At 49.2% G+C, this 16773-nt stretch overlaps 1 protein-coding gene across 1 annotated transcript in view; it reads left to right on the top strand.

The window, feature by feature from the left end:
• The window catches only part of CHMP4B (charged multivesicular body protein 4B), a 38144-nt gene that overhangs the window by 19599 nt on the left and 1772 nt on the right, over window positions 1-16773 (top strand). Inside the window, exons 2-4 of the mRNA XM_004585734.3 lie at window positions 13079-13256; window positions 14910-15024; window positions 16209-16335. Coding sequence (XP_004585791.1) covers window positions 13079-13256; window positions 14910-15024; window positions 16209-16335 — 420 coding nt within the window. The remainder of the gene's footprint in view (window positions 1-13078; window positions 13257-14909; window positions 15025-16208; window positions 16336-16773) is intronic.

Below are 16773 nucleotides of genomic sequence, written 5' to 3'. Positions count from 1 at the left end.
GCCGCTAGGCCATGCCGCCAGGCCCAGAAAGGATCTTGATTGGCTTCTGGGGTCATGTGCTCCCAACACCAGACCAAACACTGTAATGGGAGGCGTTCTGTAGCTTGGCTCCGGTCACATGCCTCCCCCATCATGTGGCTGGAATAGCTGGATTTTTTGTAAAGGCTGAGGGCTTGAGGGGCTGTTAGAACACAGTGCTTTTGCTCATAGTCTTTCCCATCCCCAGCAGAGCATGTGCACTCGGCAGGAGCCTATGTCCTGGTCCTTGACCAACCTCTCCACCAGACCTTCCTTCAGTTGCCTCAGTTTACTGAATGCCTACTCTGCCCCTGCACCTCTCTGGTGCTCCTGTCTCTATAAACAAGGTTGGGTTTACTCTGCAAGAGTATGGCTGGCCAGCCATTGTCCCTGTGCACCTGCTGTATATGAGGGATCCCAGGATAAGATGAGCAGGACTCTGCTCACACTCTGGTTCAACTGCAGAAGCGTGAAGAGATGATGCAGAAAGGTCGCAGGACCCCCAGGGTCTGTGTCCATGTTCTGTGGACCAAGGTAGGGCTGGGCCTTTCTAGGAGAGAGCCAGCTTCTGTGTCTCCTTCGGCTCTTCATCCCTGAGTGCCCTTTGAGTGGAGCTCATTCCTTGCTGCGACCCCTTCATCATGTCTCTGTTGTGAAAGAAGCAGCTGGTTTAGTTTCCCTCTTGCTTTGCCCTTCTGACCAGCACACCTGCTGGGAACGCTCTTCTGCTGACGTTTCATTCTCTCCCGCTTGGCCCCCAGGCCTCTACTGGTTTTTAGTTGCCAGGGTGCACTCATGCCTGCTCAGGAAAACATGGTTGGCATGCATTCAAGTAGCAGAAGAAAAACCAGTGGCCTGGGAACGGAAACTAAGGGCAGGCCATTTCCCTCCTGTCCCAGCCAAGAACCTGGTCACTCCAGTAAGTGTGGCTGAGGAACCAGACTGAGCCAGTGCCAGGCATAATTAGGTTGCCTTCAGTAAACGTTTGCTGCTTTAAATATGCACCTCTCCGTGGCCGGGGATGAGGTAGAAATTGGCTGTGAGTGTTTTTGTCGATGCTTTTTTTAGATGATCCTGTAAATGTACGCAATTTGAAAGGTGCGTTCCTTGCCTGCCACTCTGCCCTGACTCCTGTGTGACTGCGTGTGGAGAAGGGCCTTTAGAGGTAACTAAGGCTAAGTGGCCCTTATCTGACAGGCCTGGGAGTCTTATAAGAAAGGAGGATCTGGGTCAGGGCTTTGGCATGCAGTTGTGGGGGGGATGGGAAATATGGTTCCATCCACAACACTTCTTTTTTAAAGATTTATTTATTTTTATTGGAAAGGCTGATTTACAGAGAGAAAGATCTTCTGTCCGTTTGTTCATTCCCCAAGTGGCCACAACAGCCAAAGATGAGCTTATCCAGAGCCAGAAGCCAGAGCTTTTTCTGGGTCTCCCACGTGAGTGCAGGGTCCCAAGGCTTTGAGCCATCCTTTGCTGCTTCCCTAGGCCACAAGCAGGGAGCTAGAAGGGAAGTAGAACAACCGGGACAGTAACCAGCACCCATATAGGATCCCAGCATGTGCAAAGCGATGGTTTAGCCACTAAGCCATCACAACGGGCCCTCTATCTTTTTGTTTTCTGCACAACAGTGTGCTGCATGCCTGGGGTCCAGGGTGCTGTGTCCTGGCCCAGTGTCCCTTACTCCCTCTGTGGAGGCACATGGAGTTTTCCACATATCTTTTTTTTCAAATAAGTCTATTTTTTTTAAAGATTCATTTTGTGTGTGTGTGTTTTGCCTTATGGTGTTTTTTTATGAATTTTATTTTTTATAATGATTACATGGTTGATCAGGGTGGGAAGGATGGAGGTTTAGGGAAAATTGGGTGAACTCATTGCTTCCAAATTTGCTATTTCTTCTTGTTTTTTTCTGAGGGAAGGAGAGCGACAAAGGGGGAAACCACTCACGACTTTCCACACCTCTCAGTACCCAGAGATGAGGAACCGCCACCTCATATCAACCCAGAGTCTCAATGTGTACATACTCCTAGGGTTCTGTCCAAGTGGTTTGGATAGTTCTGGAATGTTGCCAATTTCGCCAATCCACGAATGAGTCACTCTCCCAATGTCCATTGGCTCCATTCACCAAGATTTTCTGCTGTCATCGTTTGTTTGGGGTAGTTGTCCAGTTAGTTCTGTTCTTCTGCTACAGCACCAAATGGACTGCCTTATTCTCCTTTTACAACAGGGTCTGTGTCCACTGCTCTGCCTTTTTTGTTAAGTAGGAGATGTTCTTGCTGGCGACTTCGAGGACCCAGGCCAGTTGTTTAAAAAAAAGAAAGAAAGAAAGAAAAGACGACTGTGCCGGCACACTGGTATAGTTAACACAGGTTTGGCATTAACCAGGCCCAGGATGCCCATCAGCGATTGGCTGCTTTTCTCCTAGCAGTGTAACACTTGCCAATGTACAAGACAACTTAGGCAGCTGCTTACAACTGGGAGTTTTCAAATATTTTTTCCATTTCATCCAAGTGGTCAGATTTGTTGGTATACATTTATTCATAATATTCCTTCTTTGTCCTTTTAATATCTGTAAGCTGCTTAGTGCTATCATGGCTCTCATTCCTGATGTTGGTGATCTTTTATGTTTTTGAGATCCATCTAACTGGAGGTTAAATTTCATTGACCCTCAGATCAGGAGCCAGATGTTTATTGTCATGATCTGTTGCCTTTGTTTTCTATTTTATTCATTTTTTTCTCTTTTATATAAGCTTTCTTCTCTAGTGTGTGCTTTTATGCTTTTTCCTGTAATGTGTAAGTGGCATCCCACAAATGTTGATATATTTTCATTCAGTTCCAAATAATCTCTAATTTCTCATTGCCTTTCTTCTTTGACCCCACTGGTTATTCAAAAAGTATTCAAAAGGAGGGGAAAGTGTCTGTTCTTTGCTGTCAAACAACATTAGCACCAGGGGATAGGGGATGGTCGTTTGATGAAATCTAGAGAATCTGACTTAGGGAAGTGTTCCAGGTGTTCTAGTCAAGTGTTACTTGACTAGTTTTGATAATTCTGAGAAGTTGTTGGTTTTCTTGCTCCACGGTTGAGAAAATCCTTCCCAGGTCTATTGATGAACAAGTCCACCTTAGTGCATCCACAACCCAGGAATATGCTGCAAAACTTGACCAGAAGCGTTGTCCAACCTGTTCTGCTTTCCATCTTCTGACCAGGGACTCCATGTCCTCTGTTAGCCTAGGTGAACTGGTTGTCATGCTCCTGCTGTGGGCATCTGGGCATGCTCTCCACTGCTCAGCAAGCAACTGAGGAGGCCCAGGCCCAATACATACCCAGGCCCAAGGTTGGACTACAGATATTATGTGGTTGGGGTTTGAGTTCAGTGGTGGAGTTGGGCAGTTCCCCAAGAAAGTTTGCCTAGGGTGGCCTCAGACTTGGTTTCTATGTATGCCAGCGAGTGCAAGGTCAAGTGTAGTTTGTCACTTGCACCATGCACATGCCTCTGGATGCCTGGTCAGCGTATTCTTTACTGATCCCTGTGGAAGGACCCCACATGCAGTATCCTCAGTCTCCCCGTAGCTCTCTCTCCCTTTTCAATAGGTGTTAGCTTAAGTTACTCTGTGAGAAAAAAAGAACCCATGTGGAAGGGTTGAGTTCCAGCACTGGGGATGAAGAACAGGGAACGGATAGAGAAAATGCTCAGGAAGATGTGTCAGTGGGGGCAGGGACTAGGCTCAGGTGTCTCCCAACACTGGCTGGAGAGAACAAGTTCAAAGGGAAGGTGGGGGGCCCTTTGTGATGGCCTAGTGGCTAATCCTCACGTTGCAAGTGCTAGGATCCCATACGGGTGCCAGTTTGTATCCCGGCTGCTCCACTTCCCATCGTGCTCCCTGCTTGTGGCCTGGGAAAGCAGTTGAGGATGGCCCAAAGACTTGGGACCCTGCACTACATGGGAGACCTGGAGGAAGCTCCTGGTTCCTGTCTTCGGATCAGCTCCGCTCTGGCTATTGTGGTCACTTGGGGAGTGAACCAGCGGGCGGGAGATCTTTCTGTTTCTTCTTCTGTCTGTATATCTGACTGTCCAATAAAAATAAATCTTAAAAAAAAAAAAAAAGGTGAACACTGTTGTGATGTTTTACAGGAGGGAGAAGGCCAGGCTTCTGGCACACCTTACAACCACAGTGGCCTCTGCTGCTCCAGGGACATACGAGGCTGCCATTGGATCTGAGTGTTGACTTCTGTGTCCAGCTGGGCAGCTAAGTTTAGAGGCCAGTCAGTCGCTAATCTTAGTTTATGAAGTTTTTAACATGAAAAGCCAGGCTACTGATTTCACCGGACAGGAAAACTCCATTATGTGAAATGCTCAGGAAGTGAAGGATGTGGGTGTGAATGACATTTTGAGGATCTCAGATGGGTCAAGCAGAGAAAACCCTTCTGTGTTCATTTCAGCCCTTTAACTGGGGGATCTCAGAAACACATAGGTTCATAGGGTGAGTACTCAAAAAGTCTCAACGTGGGAAATGGAATTATAAGTTTTAGTGCAAACAAAATTTTTTTTTTAATTTACACAGTCTTTTTTTTTAAAGTCTTTTAAAAACCAGTTTTCATAATGCACATTCCCATGAGGTTTTTGAAAATCCTTTGTGTTCAAGTCCTGTTAGAGCTGGAGAGAACTCCCCGCTCCCTATGCCTTTGGGGCTGGATCTGAGGCCTTGGGGAGCCAGTGACCTTGCTCAGTAGGCATGGTGAAAACAGGTGCTGAGGAGTCTGGAGTTAACAATACCAGTGACTGTTGAGCATTTGCACAGGTCAGGCCTGTGCCAGCTGCATCCCATACGTTCTCCCTCATTTGAATCCTCGCAGTCACCCTGTGGGGCAGCTACTGCTGTCTGGAGAGTTAGTGAGCTTAAGTCACTTGTGTAGGGTTGCCTGATGGCGGAGCTGAAGTTTGGAGCTGGACAGCTGTATTCTCTCCACAACCTTTGTGACCTGATGTCACCCAGCCCTTCCCAGGTACTGTGTCCTGCTGTGCAGAGTGCACTCTGCATGCTCTTCGGGGACTGTGGACCAGTTGATACTCCTTGAGATTGTTAACTGTGAGACTTCTTTTTGTCTAAGATTTATTTATTTGAAAGGCAGAGAAGGAGGAACTTTGATTCACTGTTTCACTCCCCAAATGGCTGAACATACACACCTGGGCCAGGCAGAAGCCAAGAGTCTGGAACTCCATCCAGGTCTCACATGGTGGCAGGGGTCCAAGCAGTTGGGCCATCCTCTGCCACTTTCCCAGGGCACACCAATGGAGAAGTGTCAGAGGTTGAGCAGCTGGAACTCGAACTGGTGCTTGTGGTTACACCTGTGCACCACAACACCAGCCTGTTGTGTTGATGTCTTTCTTTCATCTTTGTCCCTATTAAACAGGTGAGGGACTTCTTGGTTTCTCTCCAGAGTTTTCCTTTGTGTTTCTTGTACTCCTGGCATATTCCCTGTGTGTTTGCTGATGAAATCAGCAGGGTTTCAGACTCCGATTTCTTGGTCATACACACCAGTTCTAAATGGGGTTTATTCGCTCTAGGGGAGTTAATACATTAGGGGGTCAGGGAGAGGCAGCGTGGGGAAGGAGACTGTTCTGAAAAATGTGTCCGCATCTCTGGCTGTCACTCTCCTGCTGCGTGGGCATCCACAAGGCAGTGCTGGGGGCAGCATTCCTGTGCAGGTGGGCCTGGGCGCTGAGCACACGACCCCCGTGTGGCCGCCAAGGAGCACTGCGGTCGGTCCTGCCAGCCCACACTGTCCCTGCCACAGCTGTGGGGGTAGAGGGACGAGCGCCTACCCTCCTCTGGAAGAATTCACAAACCAAGCAGAGTCGCCACCCCTTTCCCATTGTTTTTTTTTTTTTTTCCTTCTGACTTGGAACTTAAAGCAGCAAAGCAGGTAACTTTCCTTTTCTATGTCAGCATGAGCCTTCAGATGGTGTTTGCCAAGGGTAGTTAAATGAAAGAGCATTTGGCAGACTTTTTCCTTAAGACAGGAGCTACTGTTGGTTTATTTATAGCAATTTTATTCAGAGGTTACAGAGTTGAGGTGCTGGTGGGAGCCAGGGGCTGGAGACCGGGATTCTAGTCCTGAGTGTTCCCCTGCTTGTCAGGGTCCCAGCGGGTTGTACCACCCGTAATGAGCATCACCCTCCTTAGGTGGGGCAGCCGGGGGGGGGGAAGCCTTCAGTGTATCCAGGTGTCCCTTTGAGTCCCTTGAGCTCTTGATGCCCGATTGTGACTCTTGCTTGCTCTGTAGAGTGAGGACAGTTATGGAAAGTTGTTCCTGTAGGTGGGTGGGTTATCTTTGCTCTTCTGACTCTGAGCCTATCCTTTCTCATGGACACAGAACAGGTGGCACACATGTGTGCACACGCCTAAGAGTTGGGAGGCCACATACAGATCCCCTGGCTGAGGGTGACTCAACAGCTGAGGCTTATTTACACCAGAATGAGCAAGGAAGGGCCATGTGATTTTGACATGAGCAGAGCAGGGCTGCGTGGGCTTCCCTTGACTGCCTGTCAGTGGCCTGCTGTGTGTGGTCATGGGAATGCCATGGTGTGCCTGTCTGGAATAGTCCTCTAGCATGTGTGAGGTTTGCTGTCGTGCTGAGAGAGAAAAGGTTACCAGTCCTAGGTCTCCCCACAGCGACTTCCGCTAGAGGTGCACTGTCTGGAAGGATGGTGGGCTCTGTCGTTGGTTCATTCAGTGGGGGTGTGTTTCTGGGCCCTCCCTCCTAGTGTGCCAGAATCTCACTGCTGGTAAGGAGTACCCTTAGGACTCCTTGACCTCTGTCGGGATGGCCCAGGCTCTGTCTCCCCACCCCGAACCCTGTCTGGGCCGGCAGAGTTGCCCTCCTTAGCAGCTCTTCAAATAGCAGTTGGACTTGCTGTGCCTGGGGGGGGGGGGGGGCGGGGCGGAGCGCCCTGCCTAACTGTCTTGAATTGTTGCATTCTCTGAAGATGGCTCTGTGTGATCACGAACAGAGCTGGGCAGAAAGGGCTTGCAGCCCCAGGTGAACACCCCTCTGCTTTTTCAGAATGTATCTTGTGTATCTCCCCTCCAAAAAAAACTGTTGGGAGAATCTAATGAAGCAACTGTCTGGAGACCAATGTTTATTTCAATGTGATTGGAGTTGTTTTTGCCTCAGCTTTCTGGGCCAATAAAGCTGGTTATTAGATTCTGTAATTGCTGCTGTAATTACTCTCTTGGAACCAGCAAAGGCATAATTAAATATGGAGATTTCAAGAACTATTTTTTTTCCATATCTGAAAACAACCTCTTAAACTTCTGTTGGCTCGGGTTAGATTTTAATTATTAAAAGCATTCTGTTTGTGAATGAAACCGGTGGTGTTCATCATCAGCAGAGTTTTTTAGGTTCCTCTTGGAGTATTTGGTTCAGATGAGCAGCTCCTTGTTAACCTGGTACTTTGTTGCTGTCTTAAAAATTTATTTATTTTGGGCCCAGTGTGGTAGCCTAGCAGCGAAAGTTGTCTCGTCGCATGCACTGGGATCCCATATGGGCACTGGTTTGTGTTCTGGTGGCCCTGCTTCCCATCCAGCTCCCTGCTTGTGGTCTGGGAAAGCAGTCAAGTATGGCCTAAAGCCTTGGGACCCTGCACCCACGTGGGAGACCTGGAAGAATCTTCTGGCTCCTGGCTTCGGATCGGCTTATCTCTGGCTGTTGAGGCCACTTGGGGAGTGAATCATCAGATGGAGGATCTTCCTCTTTGTGTCTCCTCCTGTCTGTATATCTCACTTTGCAATAAAAATAAATGAATCTTTTAAAAAAATTATTCCTCCTAGGGGCAGAGTTACAGAGAGAGGGAGAGCTGTTTGTTGGTTCACTTCTTGTGTAGCCGCACATCTGCTGAGGCTGGCCAGGCTGAAGCAAGGAGTCTGACTCCATCTGGGTCTCCCTCAGGGGTGGAAGGTGTTTAAGCACTTGGGTCATTTCCTGCTTGCCAGCTGCTTTAGCAGGGAGCTCAGTGAGAAATGGAATGCTCATATACGATGCTGGCGTGACAAGCTTAACTTGTTTAAATATTTGTTTAATTTACTTGAAAGTCATAGTTACAGAGAGAGACTGAAAGATCTTCCATCCACTGATTTACTCCCCAGAAGGCCACAGTGACTGAAACTGAACTGATCCAAAGCCAAGAGCCAGAAGTTTCTTTTAGTTCTTCACATGGATACTGTATCCCAAGTCCTTGGGCCATTCTCTACTGTTTTCTTTGGCCAGAGGCAGAGCTGGGGCGGAAGTGGAACAGTTGGGACATGAACTAGTGCCCTTATGGTATACTGGCATTGCAAGGCAGAGGATTAGCCTGATGCACCACTACACTGGCCATTCCTTGCTTTTTAGCCAACTCATCACGAATGCAAAGTTAAGGCAGGACATAAGACTCAGTGTGTGTTGATGCAAACATTGGGCTTGGTCCCTTGGATTTTGGTTATACATCAAAGCAAATTTCTGAAGTCAGAAACAAAGTTGGGCTGGAGCAAGTCCTATTTTATACACAGTGTTCTGGAAGAGACGTTTTGCTTGTCACAACATCCTTGTTCCTTTAAGTTTTAGTATGCTTGGACTGCCTCATCATGGTGCCACACATTTTTAAGAATAATCAATTTAAATGGAAGTTACAAAGAGGGAGAGAGAGCAATCTCCCATTCACTTATTCACTCCCCAGTTGGCCACTATAGCTAACAAAGGACCAGGCTGAAGCCAGGAGCTTCTTCCAGGTCTCCCAAGTGGGTGGCAAAGGCCCAAGCACTTGGGTCATCTAATGTTGCTTCCTCAGGCACATGAGCAGGGAGCTGTGTTGAAAGTGGAGCAGCTGGGGTTTGAACTGATGCCCATATGGAATGTTGACCTTGCAGACAGCACGACACTGGCCCTGGTGCCACACATTTTTAAGATTCAGGATGGCTCAAGTGCTAGGCATGTTTGGTTTACTCAAGCTCCTCTAGCCTTGCGGCTGACTGCTTGTCTATTTTCAGGGTCACTTTGCTGAGAAGCCGTGTTGATATGCTAAGGGGATAATTAATCAGTGTCTGCTGGACACTAGACTATAGTGTCCACTGCCTGGAAGGAAGGGGCTGTGAATCTACAGCAGGATGGGTGTTGGGGTCGGGTGCCTGCTCAGGGCTGCTTCCCAGGCTCAGGGCGCTTTGCAGAGTGAGGCTAGAGGGAGGAGAGCACGCACTTGCGCGAGGAGGACACAGGGAGAGGATCCGGCCTAGTGGTTGTTGTAGCCTGTGTCTCAACAAGAGGTTACCGTTGTCCTGAGCCAGGGTCACAGGAGATGAAATGTGGGTGCACTCCATGTGACGAAGTAGGGGTGGAACATAGAAGAACGTATCTTGTGTGAAATTGGAGATTCAGTGTAATATTAAGCACTTGCAGCCACTGTGCTGGATACTGGTCTAGAAAAATGAGTTATATACACACTGGCTCGCTCACAGAGGAGTCCCCTGCTGATCTTTAGGGGTGTGTGTGTATATATCTATATCTGTATCTATCTATATATATATATCTTCCTGTCTGTATATCTGACTTTGCAATAAAAATAAAATAAATCCTTTTTTAAAAAGAATAGCCAATTAGGGAAATCATCACTTCAGTTTTAAGTCGGGACACAGCTAACTGTATAGTCATTTTCTAAACATTTTTCCAGACCCTTGCTACTTTCAGGACACTGCAGAGCAGGTTTGGTTGATTCTGCCTGTGGTTCAGAGTCAGTTCCATCGTTCTGAGCCTGCAGTGGTTGCACAGACGAGTGGCAGAGCACCTCCCTGCCCAGTCACGGCAAGAAAGGTGGAAAACAGCACAGCACCACCAAAGAAGTGAGTGCCTGGGGAAACCAGTCAGCAGTACCAGGCACTTAGCAGGTTTTCCCAGGATGTCAAAGGGTCGTTCAGATCTGGTGCTGGGCTCCCAGGACCTTGGGCGGGGCCATGCAGGACCTTGCAGGCTGTCCTAGGGAGCCTTGGGACGGCTCTGTCCTATGGACAGAGGGAGTGCTGGAGGGATTTTAAACAAGGACCATGGGTTTATTTGCATTCTTCTACTGCCTGGATACTCCCACTCTTCCAAATAACCCCTCCTGAGTGGGGTCTTCCAGTCTTCATCAGGTGGGGGGCACATCAGAATGGCAGGGCATGGACTTTAGGGTTCCGCCCTTGGTCTAAATCCCTCTCTGCCAGTTGCCACCCGGGTCCTGGGCTGAATTCCATGGCCTGGTGAAACCTCAGTCTCCAAGTCTAGTGGAAGGTGTGATCATTCTTCCATGAAGGGCTGCTGCTCCAAGACACCGGGATAGCATACACGGTTCGGGGGATCCAGGGTCTGAGTGCAGGATGGATTTCTTGAAGACGTAGGCTATTTGGCTGGTCATGTTAGAATCAAAGGAGGAGGTAATAGATGAACTGACTTTTCAGATTCGATTAGGGCACATTTTATTGTTAGAGTGTGTGTGTGTACACAGGTTCTCTCTAGCCGGCTTTGTTGTTTAGCAAGGCCAGTTTTTCCTGGTTGTTTTGTTTTATTGACAATGGAGTTGGGTGGAATGCTCCTTATCTGCTGATGCTTCCATAATTCCTGTAGTGGCCAGGCGGCTGAAGCCAGGCCTACGAATTCAACCCAGGTCCTGCGTGTCGGTGCCAGGCACCCAGCTTCACTGTCTGCATTGGCAGGAAGCTAGAGTCAGTTGCAGAACTGGGAAGGGGACCCAGGCACTCCTGTGCAGGACTTTGGCACCACAGCCAGTGAACAGCCAGCCAGATGGCTGCCCCTTCCTGTTTTATGTCTCATTTGGAGGACATGTGGGCTGGTTTTTGATTCAGGCCCAGCTGGTTTTCCTTGTTACGTAATTCTCAAGAGAGAGCCCCAGGCTCACAGAGAGAGTAGAAGTATGGGACCTCTTCATGTGACGTGCAGAAAAACCACAACCCTGTGGGGGAAGTGATCTGTGACCTACAGCCTGCAGGAAATGACTGATGTGGAACTCTGGGATGTGAGGGAGTGTTCATGCTTGTAGCATGTGAGGCCTGTGCTGTGCAGACATGCAACAGGGGCCAGGTAGCTTCCCTGGTCCTGCCCAGTCCAGCTCAGCCATTTCTTCTGATTGAATGTAGATTGAGTCCTTCCTTTTTGGTTTGTTTTAAAATGCTTGTTTGTTTGAAAGACAGAGTGCCGTCCAAATGCCCTCAGTAGCCAGGACTGGGCTAGGCCAAATTGAGGAGCCCAGAACCTCATCTAGGTCTCCCGCATGGGTGGCAGAGCTCGGGCACGTGAGCCATCACCTGCTGGCTCCCACAATGCACATTGGCAGGAAGCTGTGTTGGAAGCAGGACACAGACCAGGCACTCTGCTACAGCATGTGCGTGTTCCAGCGTGTGCGTGGGCCACAGCGCAAGCCCAACCTCCTGGCTTTGAGAACCATTTCAGTGGTAAGGTGGGAATTGACTTAGGAAACTGGGGTTTTGACCCCAGCTTTGCCAGAGGTTCACCTTAGTCGAATGACTCGTCTTGCCTGGACCTTAGAACTATTGTACCCAAGTGAGCCAATATAGAGGCATGCATTGATTAAGATTTGGAAGTCCTTAATGCGGATGTGCAGAGGGGGCTCATGGCCCAGAGATCTCTAAACCTGCACTATAGCACAGCAGAGTCATACAGGCAAAAACCACAGACGTGGAGGGGATGAGGGGAACTGAGCTAATGTGGAACTACCTTAGGGATAAAACCATTAATAACTTTGAAGCCTTTGTTAGTGTCTCAGGCGAAATTCATTTTTCTCCTGGTGTTGCTTTAACGGTCTAGCCAGGGGTTCAAACATTCTGCCAAGCAGGATGCTGTTTTCTCCACCAGGTTAGTGTCACGGTTAGAGGGGGCACCCCACCTAAGATGGAGCCCAGCTCATCATGGAGTCCCTCACGTCAAGCCTGTTATTTCAAAACAAGGTGATCTCCTTGTCACCTGAGTGACAAAAAGGTCCCCAGGTGCGGCTCTCTGTCTCTCTCTTCCGGCCTCCCCCTACCTCTTCACCTCCCCACCACCCCGTCCTGTTCCTACCCTGCTGGAATAAACCTCCTAAAATAACAACAACAACAACAAAAAAGATGATCTCCTTAACCTGCTGGGCCGCTAAGACAGGTGTCCCTCTCTGGATTTGCCCGTGGTAGGGAGTTCTGTCTTTAGCTGTGTTTTCTGAGCTGTGCAGTGCTCTTTCAGCGTGGGACTTTTCACTTTTCTTGAATATGGGAACATCATTAGGTTGTTACTGTGTGTTGTGTTTTTACTGTCTGAAAGCCTTGTCACCATTTACTGAATTGTTGGCTTTGTAAGAGGGAACTGTTTTAAGTTTTTCTTATTTGAAAAGCAGAGTGATAGAGATTTCCCATTCACTGGTTCACTCCCCACATGTCCATCACTGTCAGGCAGTTGAAGAATGGGAGCCAGGAATTCCATCCAGGTCTCCCACTTGGACGGCAGGGATCCAATACTTGAGCCATCGTTTGCTGCCTCCCACAGTGCGTGAGAGAGTTTTAATCCAAATTGATCTAGTGTTTGGTATGGCAGTTCGTTACTGTTTTGTGATTTAGTTATCATGAAATGGACTGAAGAGTTGCTTTGTAATAGGTAGAGCTCCCTTGCCCTGAGAGTGTCTACTATGTTTAGGGGCTGGGCGTTTGCCCACGTTACCCACTTGCCCCTTGCAGGAGCTGTCAGGGCAGCTAAGTGACTCACTGGGGTCTGACCTGGGCTTGGGACCTAAGGCAGCTTTTGCTCAGTAGGTTCTGTCTTGGGGCACTCGTCCACACTTTGGTTACCTTTTGCCCTCGTGCCTATTTCCTGGCTGCATTTTGAGGCATGTGAGCTTGGGGTATTTTCTTAGAAAACTGAATGTGCTGCTTACATAGAAGAGATTGTTAAAGCCGAGTCACACCCCCTGTGCGGGTAGGGAGGACTTCGGTGAGATGTGGCCCTGAGGGACCAGGTCATCTGAGAGCCTGTGTTCTCGTCCTGCAGCCGCCCTCCAGGCGCTGAAGCGCAAGAAGAGGTATGAGAAGCAGCTGGCGCAGATCGATGGCACGCTGTCCACCATCGAGTTCCAGCGGGAGGCCCTGGAGAACGCCAACACCAACACTGAGGTGCTCAAGAACATGGGCTACGCCGCCAAGGCCATGAAGGCTGCCCACGACAACATGTGCGTGTTCATGCTGCTGGGAGGGTCCCCCCGCTCGGCAGGGCAGTGCTGGCCAGGGGCTGCCTGGTGCACAGGCCATGGCTGTGGACACACTCCTTGGCCTCCTTGTTCAGATACCCGAGTTTGTTTCAGTGTGTTTTTGGAACTCTTTCCAAAGTGGATGATTAAGCCTCTGCCTTCCGGGAAGTAATCCTGGGCCTTGTGGCGAGCCTGCTTTTAAGCTGGAAAGGGCCTCAGGCATCCACTCACTCAGGCCTTCTGCATTTTCTGGTGGAAAACCTGGGTTGCAGAAAAGGTAGCTGACTTCCTGGGTTGTGAGGGAACCTGCGGGTGAAGCTCAGTGTTTGTGACTTTCACCAAATGCTGTCAGGCGCCCTGAAGTATTTCTGTTAGCCTAGGGCTTTCGGTCTCTGTTCTGATACCTGCTTTAACGGTACTGTCTGCTTCTTCCTTTGTGGCTACTGACTCTCATAGGCATCAAGCTTGCTGTAGTTGGACTAGAGGCCAGAGGAGGCTCTCTTGCGGAGGAAATTCTGCGTTTGTTATAGTGCTTACTACTTGCGATGTTGGGAGCCCTTTGGTTCCTTTTGGATACTCAGCTCTGAAACAGGAGATGACAAAATGCAACCTGTGGGCTTGCTGCGTGTTTGTGTAAATAGAGGTTTTTTGAAGCACACTAATGCTCATACTGTCTGTGGCTGCTTTTGTGTTGTGCAGCAGGTTGAGCATTTGCAACAGGGACTGTGGTCTACAAGTTCTTAAGTGTTTACTTTGCCCAGTGGAGAAAGCTTGCTGCTTCCTACTCTAGCAGCGTGATGTGGCAGGAAAAGGTATTGGCTGAGCGGGGTGTTGTAGGGTCTGTGCTGCCCTACAGAGGGCGCTGTCTGCCAGTACTGGGTGTGCTTTAAATGAAGTACATGTGTCTGTCGGTCTGACCGACAGATTTATTTTACTTATTTAAAAAGCAGAGTGACAGGAAGAGGCAGAGAGAGAGAGATGTTCCATCCACTGCTTCCTTCCCGAAATGACTCCAACAAGCTGGTGGCTGGGCCAGGTCGAAGCCAGGAGCCTGGGACTGCTACATGGGTGGCAGGGACACAAGCATTTGGGCCACCTTCTGCTTTCCCAGGTGTGTTAGCAGGGCACCAGATCAGAAATGGAACATCCAGAACTTGAGCCAGCACTTGCTCCTGTTGGATGCTGGTGTTACAGGTGGCAGCTTAACATACTGCACCACAGTGCTGGCCCAGTCCGAGTATATAAGAATTCTGTGTTTGCCCTCCCTTGGGCTCTTAGTGGAGGAGCAGGTGAGAAAGGCCTGAGTGTTTTGTTCACCATAGGTAATTCTGCTTCCCCCTGTAGACAGTTGCTCTTGGACTTCAAGAAGAGTGGTTGTTCCTGGAGTTAAAAATCCTGTGGTCTCATCTGCCACAGGAACTGATTTGCATGTGGGCCGTGCTGTGCTAACTACTGAGCTAACACTTCCTTCCCCTTGGTTCTCTGACCCTTTATTTGAAAGAAATGAGGAAGGCAAGAGTGACAAGTAATTCTCACAGGGATTAATGACAGGGGCGGGGTGGGGAGGCCTGTCTTGAAAACCCTCTCTGCCCAGACCCATCCACCCATATAACAGTGTGTCTGTTTCATTTACAGGGACATCGATAAAGTCGATGAGTTGATGCAGGACATTGCTGACCAGCAGGAACTTGCAGAGGAGATTTCCACAGCTATCTCTAAACCTGTAGGCTTTGGAGAAGAGTTTGACGAGGTCAGTGGCTTGGTACACATCACGTAAACCTGACAGCTGACACCCTCCTGCCCCTTCATGTGTTCAGGAAAACTTTCAGGCGTGAGTTGTGGCTTGGATGTCAGCAGGGTGTGCTGTCACCTGTGGATGGAAGGGAGCAGCCCTCCATCAGGACCCTTCAGCAGGCCCCAGATCACGGCTTGGTCCCAGCAAATGGTCAGCCTGCACCTTGCCATGGTGGGTCCATAGTCTGAGCAGCAGAAGCGATGAGCCCTGGAGGGGCTTATAGGATTTGCCCTCAAGTAGCCCTGTCATGGGATCAGGGTGAAGCCAGGGAGGTGGCATTTATTTCCGACCTGCCGTGGCTGCCATTTCTGCTGTAGCGGTTTGGGATCATACGTTTTTTGGGCTTTTAAATATAGTAGTGGCCCTGGTTTTTCTTTTCTTTTTGTTTAAGATTTATATAACTATTTGAATGACAGAGTTAAGAGACAGAAGCAAGAGACAGGTCTACCAGCTGCTCATTCATTCCCCAAATGGCCACAGTGATGGGCTGGGCCAGGCTGAAGCCAAGAACCTGGAACTCCACCTGGGTTTCCCAGTGCAATTGGCACTTAAGCCATTTCTGCTGCTTTCCCAGGGGCAGTAACAAGGAGCTAGGTGGCAGGAAGATTAGCTAGGACTCAAACTGATACCCATGAGATGCTAGCATTGCAGGCAGCAGCTTAACGCACTGTATGTACCACCATGCCAGCTCCCCTTCCTCCCCCGTCTTAGATTTGTCCACCTAAAGGTCGAGTCCTCTTGGCTGAGCCTGTTCCTGCTGCCTCCCATTGGACAGCCGAGGAAACAGCCTGAGGCTGTCACCCAGCACCAGTTTCCATGTTTTCAGACTAGAGATTGAGGGAGTCATCAAGGTAGTTTCAGTCCAGCAAATATTCCTGAATGTTCACTCACTGTCTCCAGCTGTGGGGATGAGAAGATCCCCCTCCTTCCCAAGGTGCCTGTTGTCTAGTGTGAGGCCCTGGATGTGGATAGCAGTGACCCCTCAACAGGCTCTTCCATCCACCAGACGCAGCTTGTCGGGGACATTTGAGTCTCTGAGTGGAACCTGGAGTTCCTTGCCCTCTGGCCTCCTGAGAGGCCACCGAGCCTCAGGTCAGAGACTGCCACGGGAAGTGCTCACTGCTGCATTTCTTTACCAGGATGAACTCATGGCTGAATTAGAAGAACTAGAACAGGAGGAGCTAGACAAGAATTTGCTGGAAATCAGTGGACCCGAAACAGTCCCTCTACCAAATGTTCCTTCTATAGCCCTACCATCAAAACCCAGTAAGTACCACTTACCTGGAGTCTGGGCACAGTCGCACCATGTGAGGTGGGTGACCTGATGGCTGGTTCACTTCCATTTGGGTCCAGAGTTTGCCAAGAGTCGAGAGCCAGGCAGGATGTATGATGGCCAAGAGGTGACATCATCAGTTCTTTCCTGATTTCACTCTGAAACAGGGTTTCTTTCTTTAAAAATAAATAAATAAATAAATAATCTTTGTGAGAATTATGGAGAGGAGATCTCCTATCTGCTGGTTCATGCCCCAAATGGCCCATGCAGCTGGAGCTGGGCCAGACCAAAACCAGGAGCCGGGAGTCTTATTCAGGTTTCTTACATGGTTGCAAGGACCCAAACACTTAGGCCATGTTCCACAGCTTTCCCAGGCACATTAGCAGGGAACTGGATTAGAAGTGGAGTAGACAGGGCTTGAACTGGTATTC

Source organism: Ochotona princeps, chromosome 22 (assembly GCF_030435755.1).
Source record: "Ochotona princeps isolate mOchPri1 chromosome 22, mOchPri1.hap1, whole genome shotgun sequence".
Classification (NCBI taxonomy): Eukaryota; Metazoa; Chordata; class Mammalia; order Lagomorpha; family Ochotonidae; genus Ochotona; species Ochotona princeps.
Note: the sequence above shows the minus strand (reverse complement) of the source record. Positions and strands in the feature narration are given on the sequence as shown.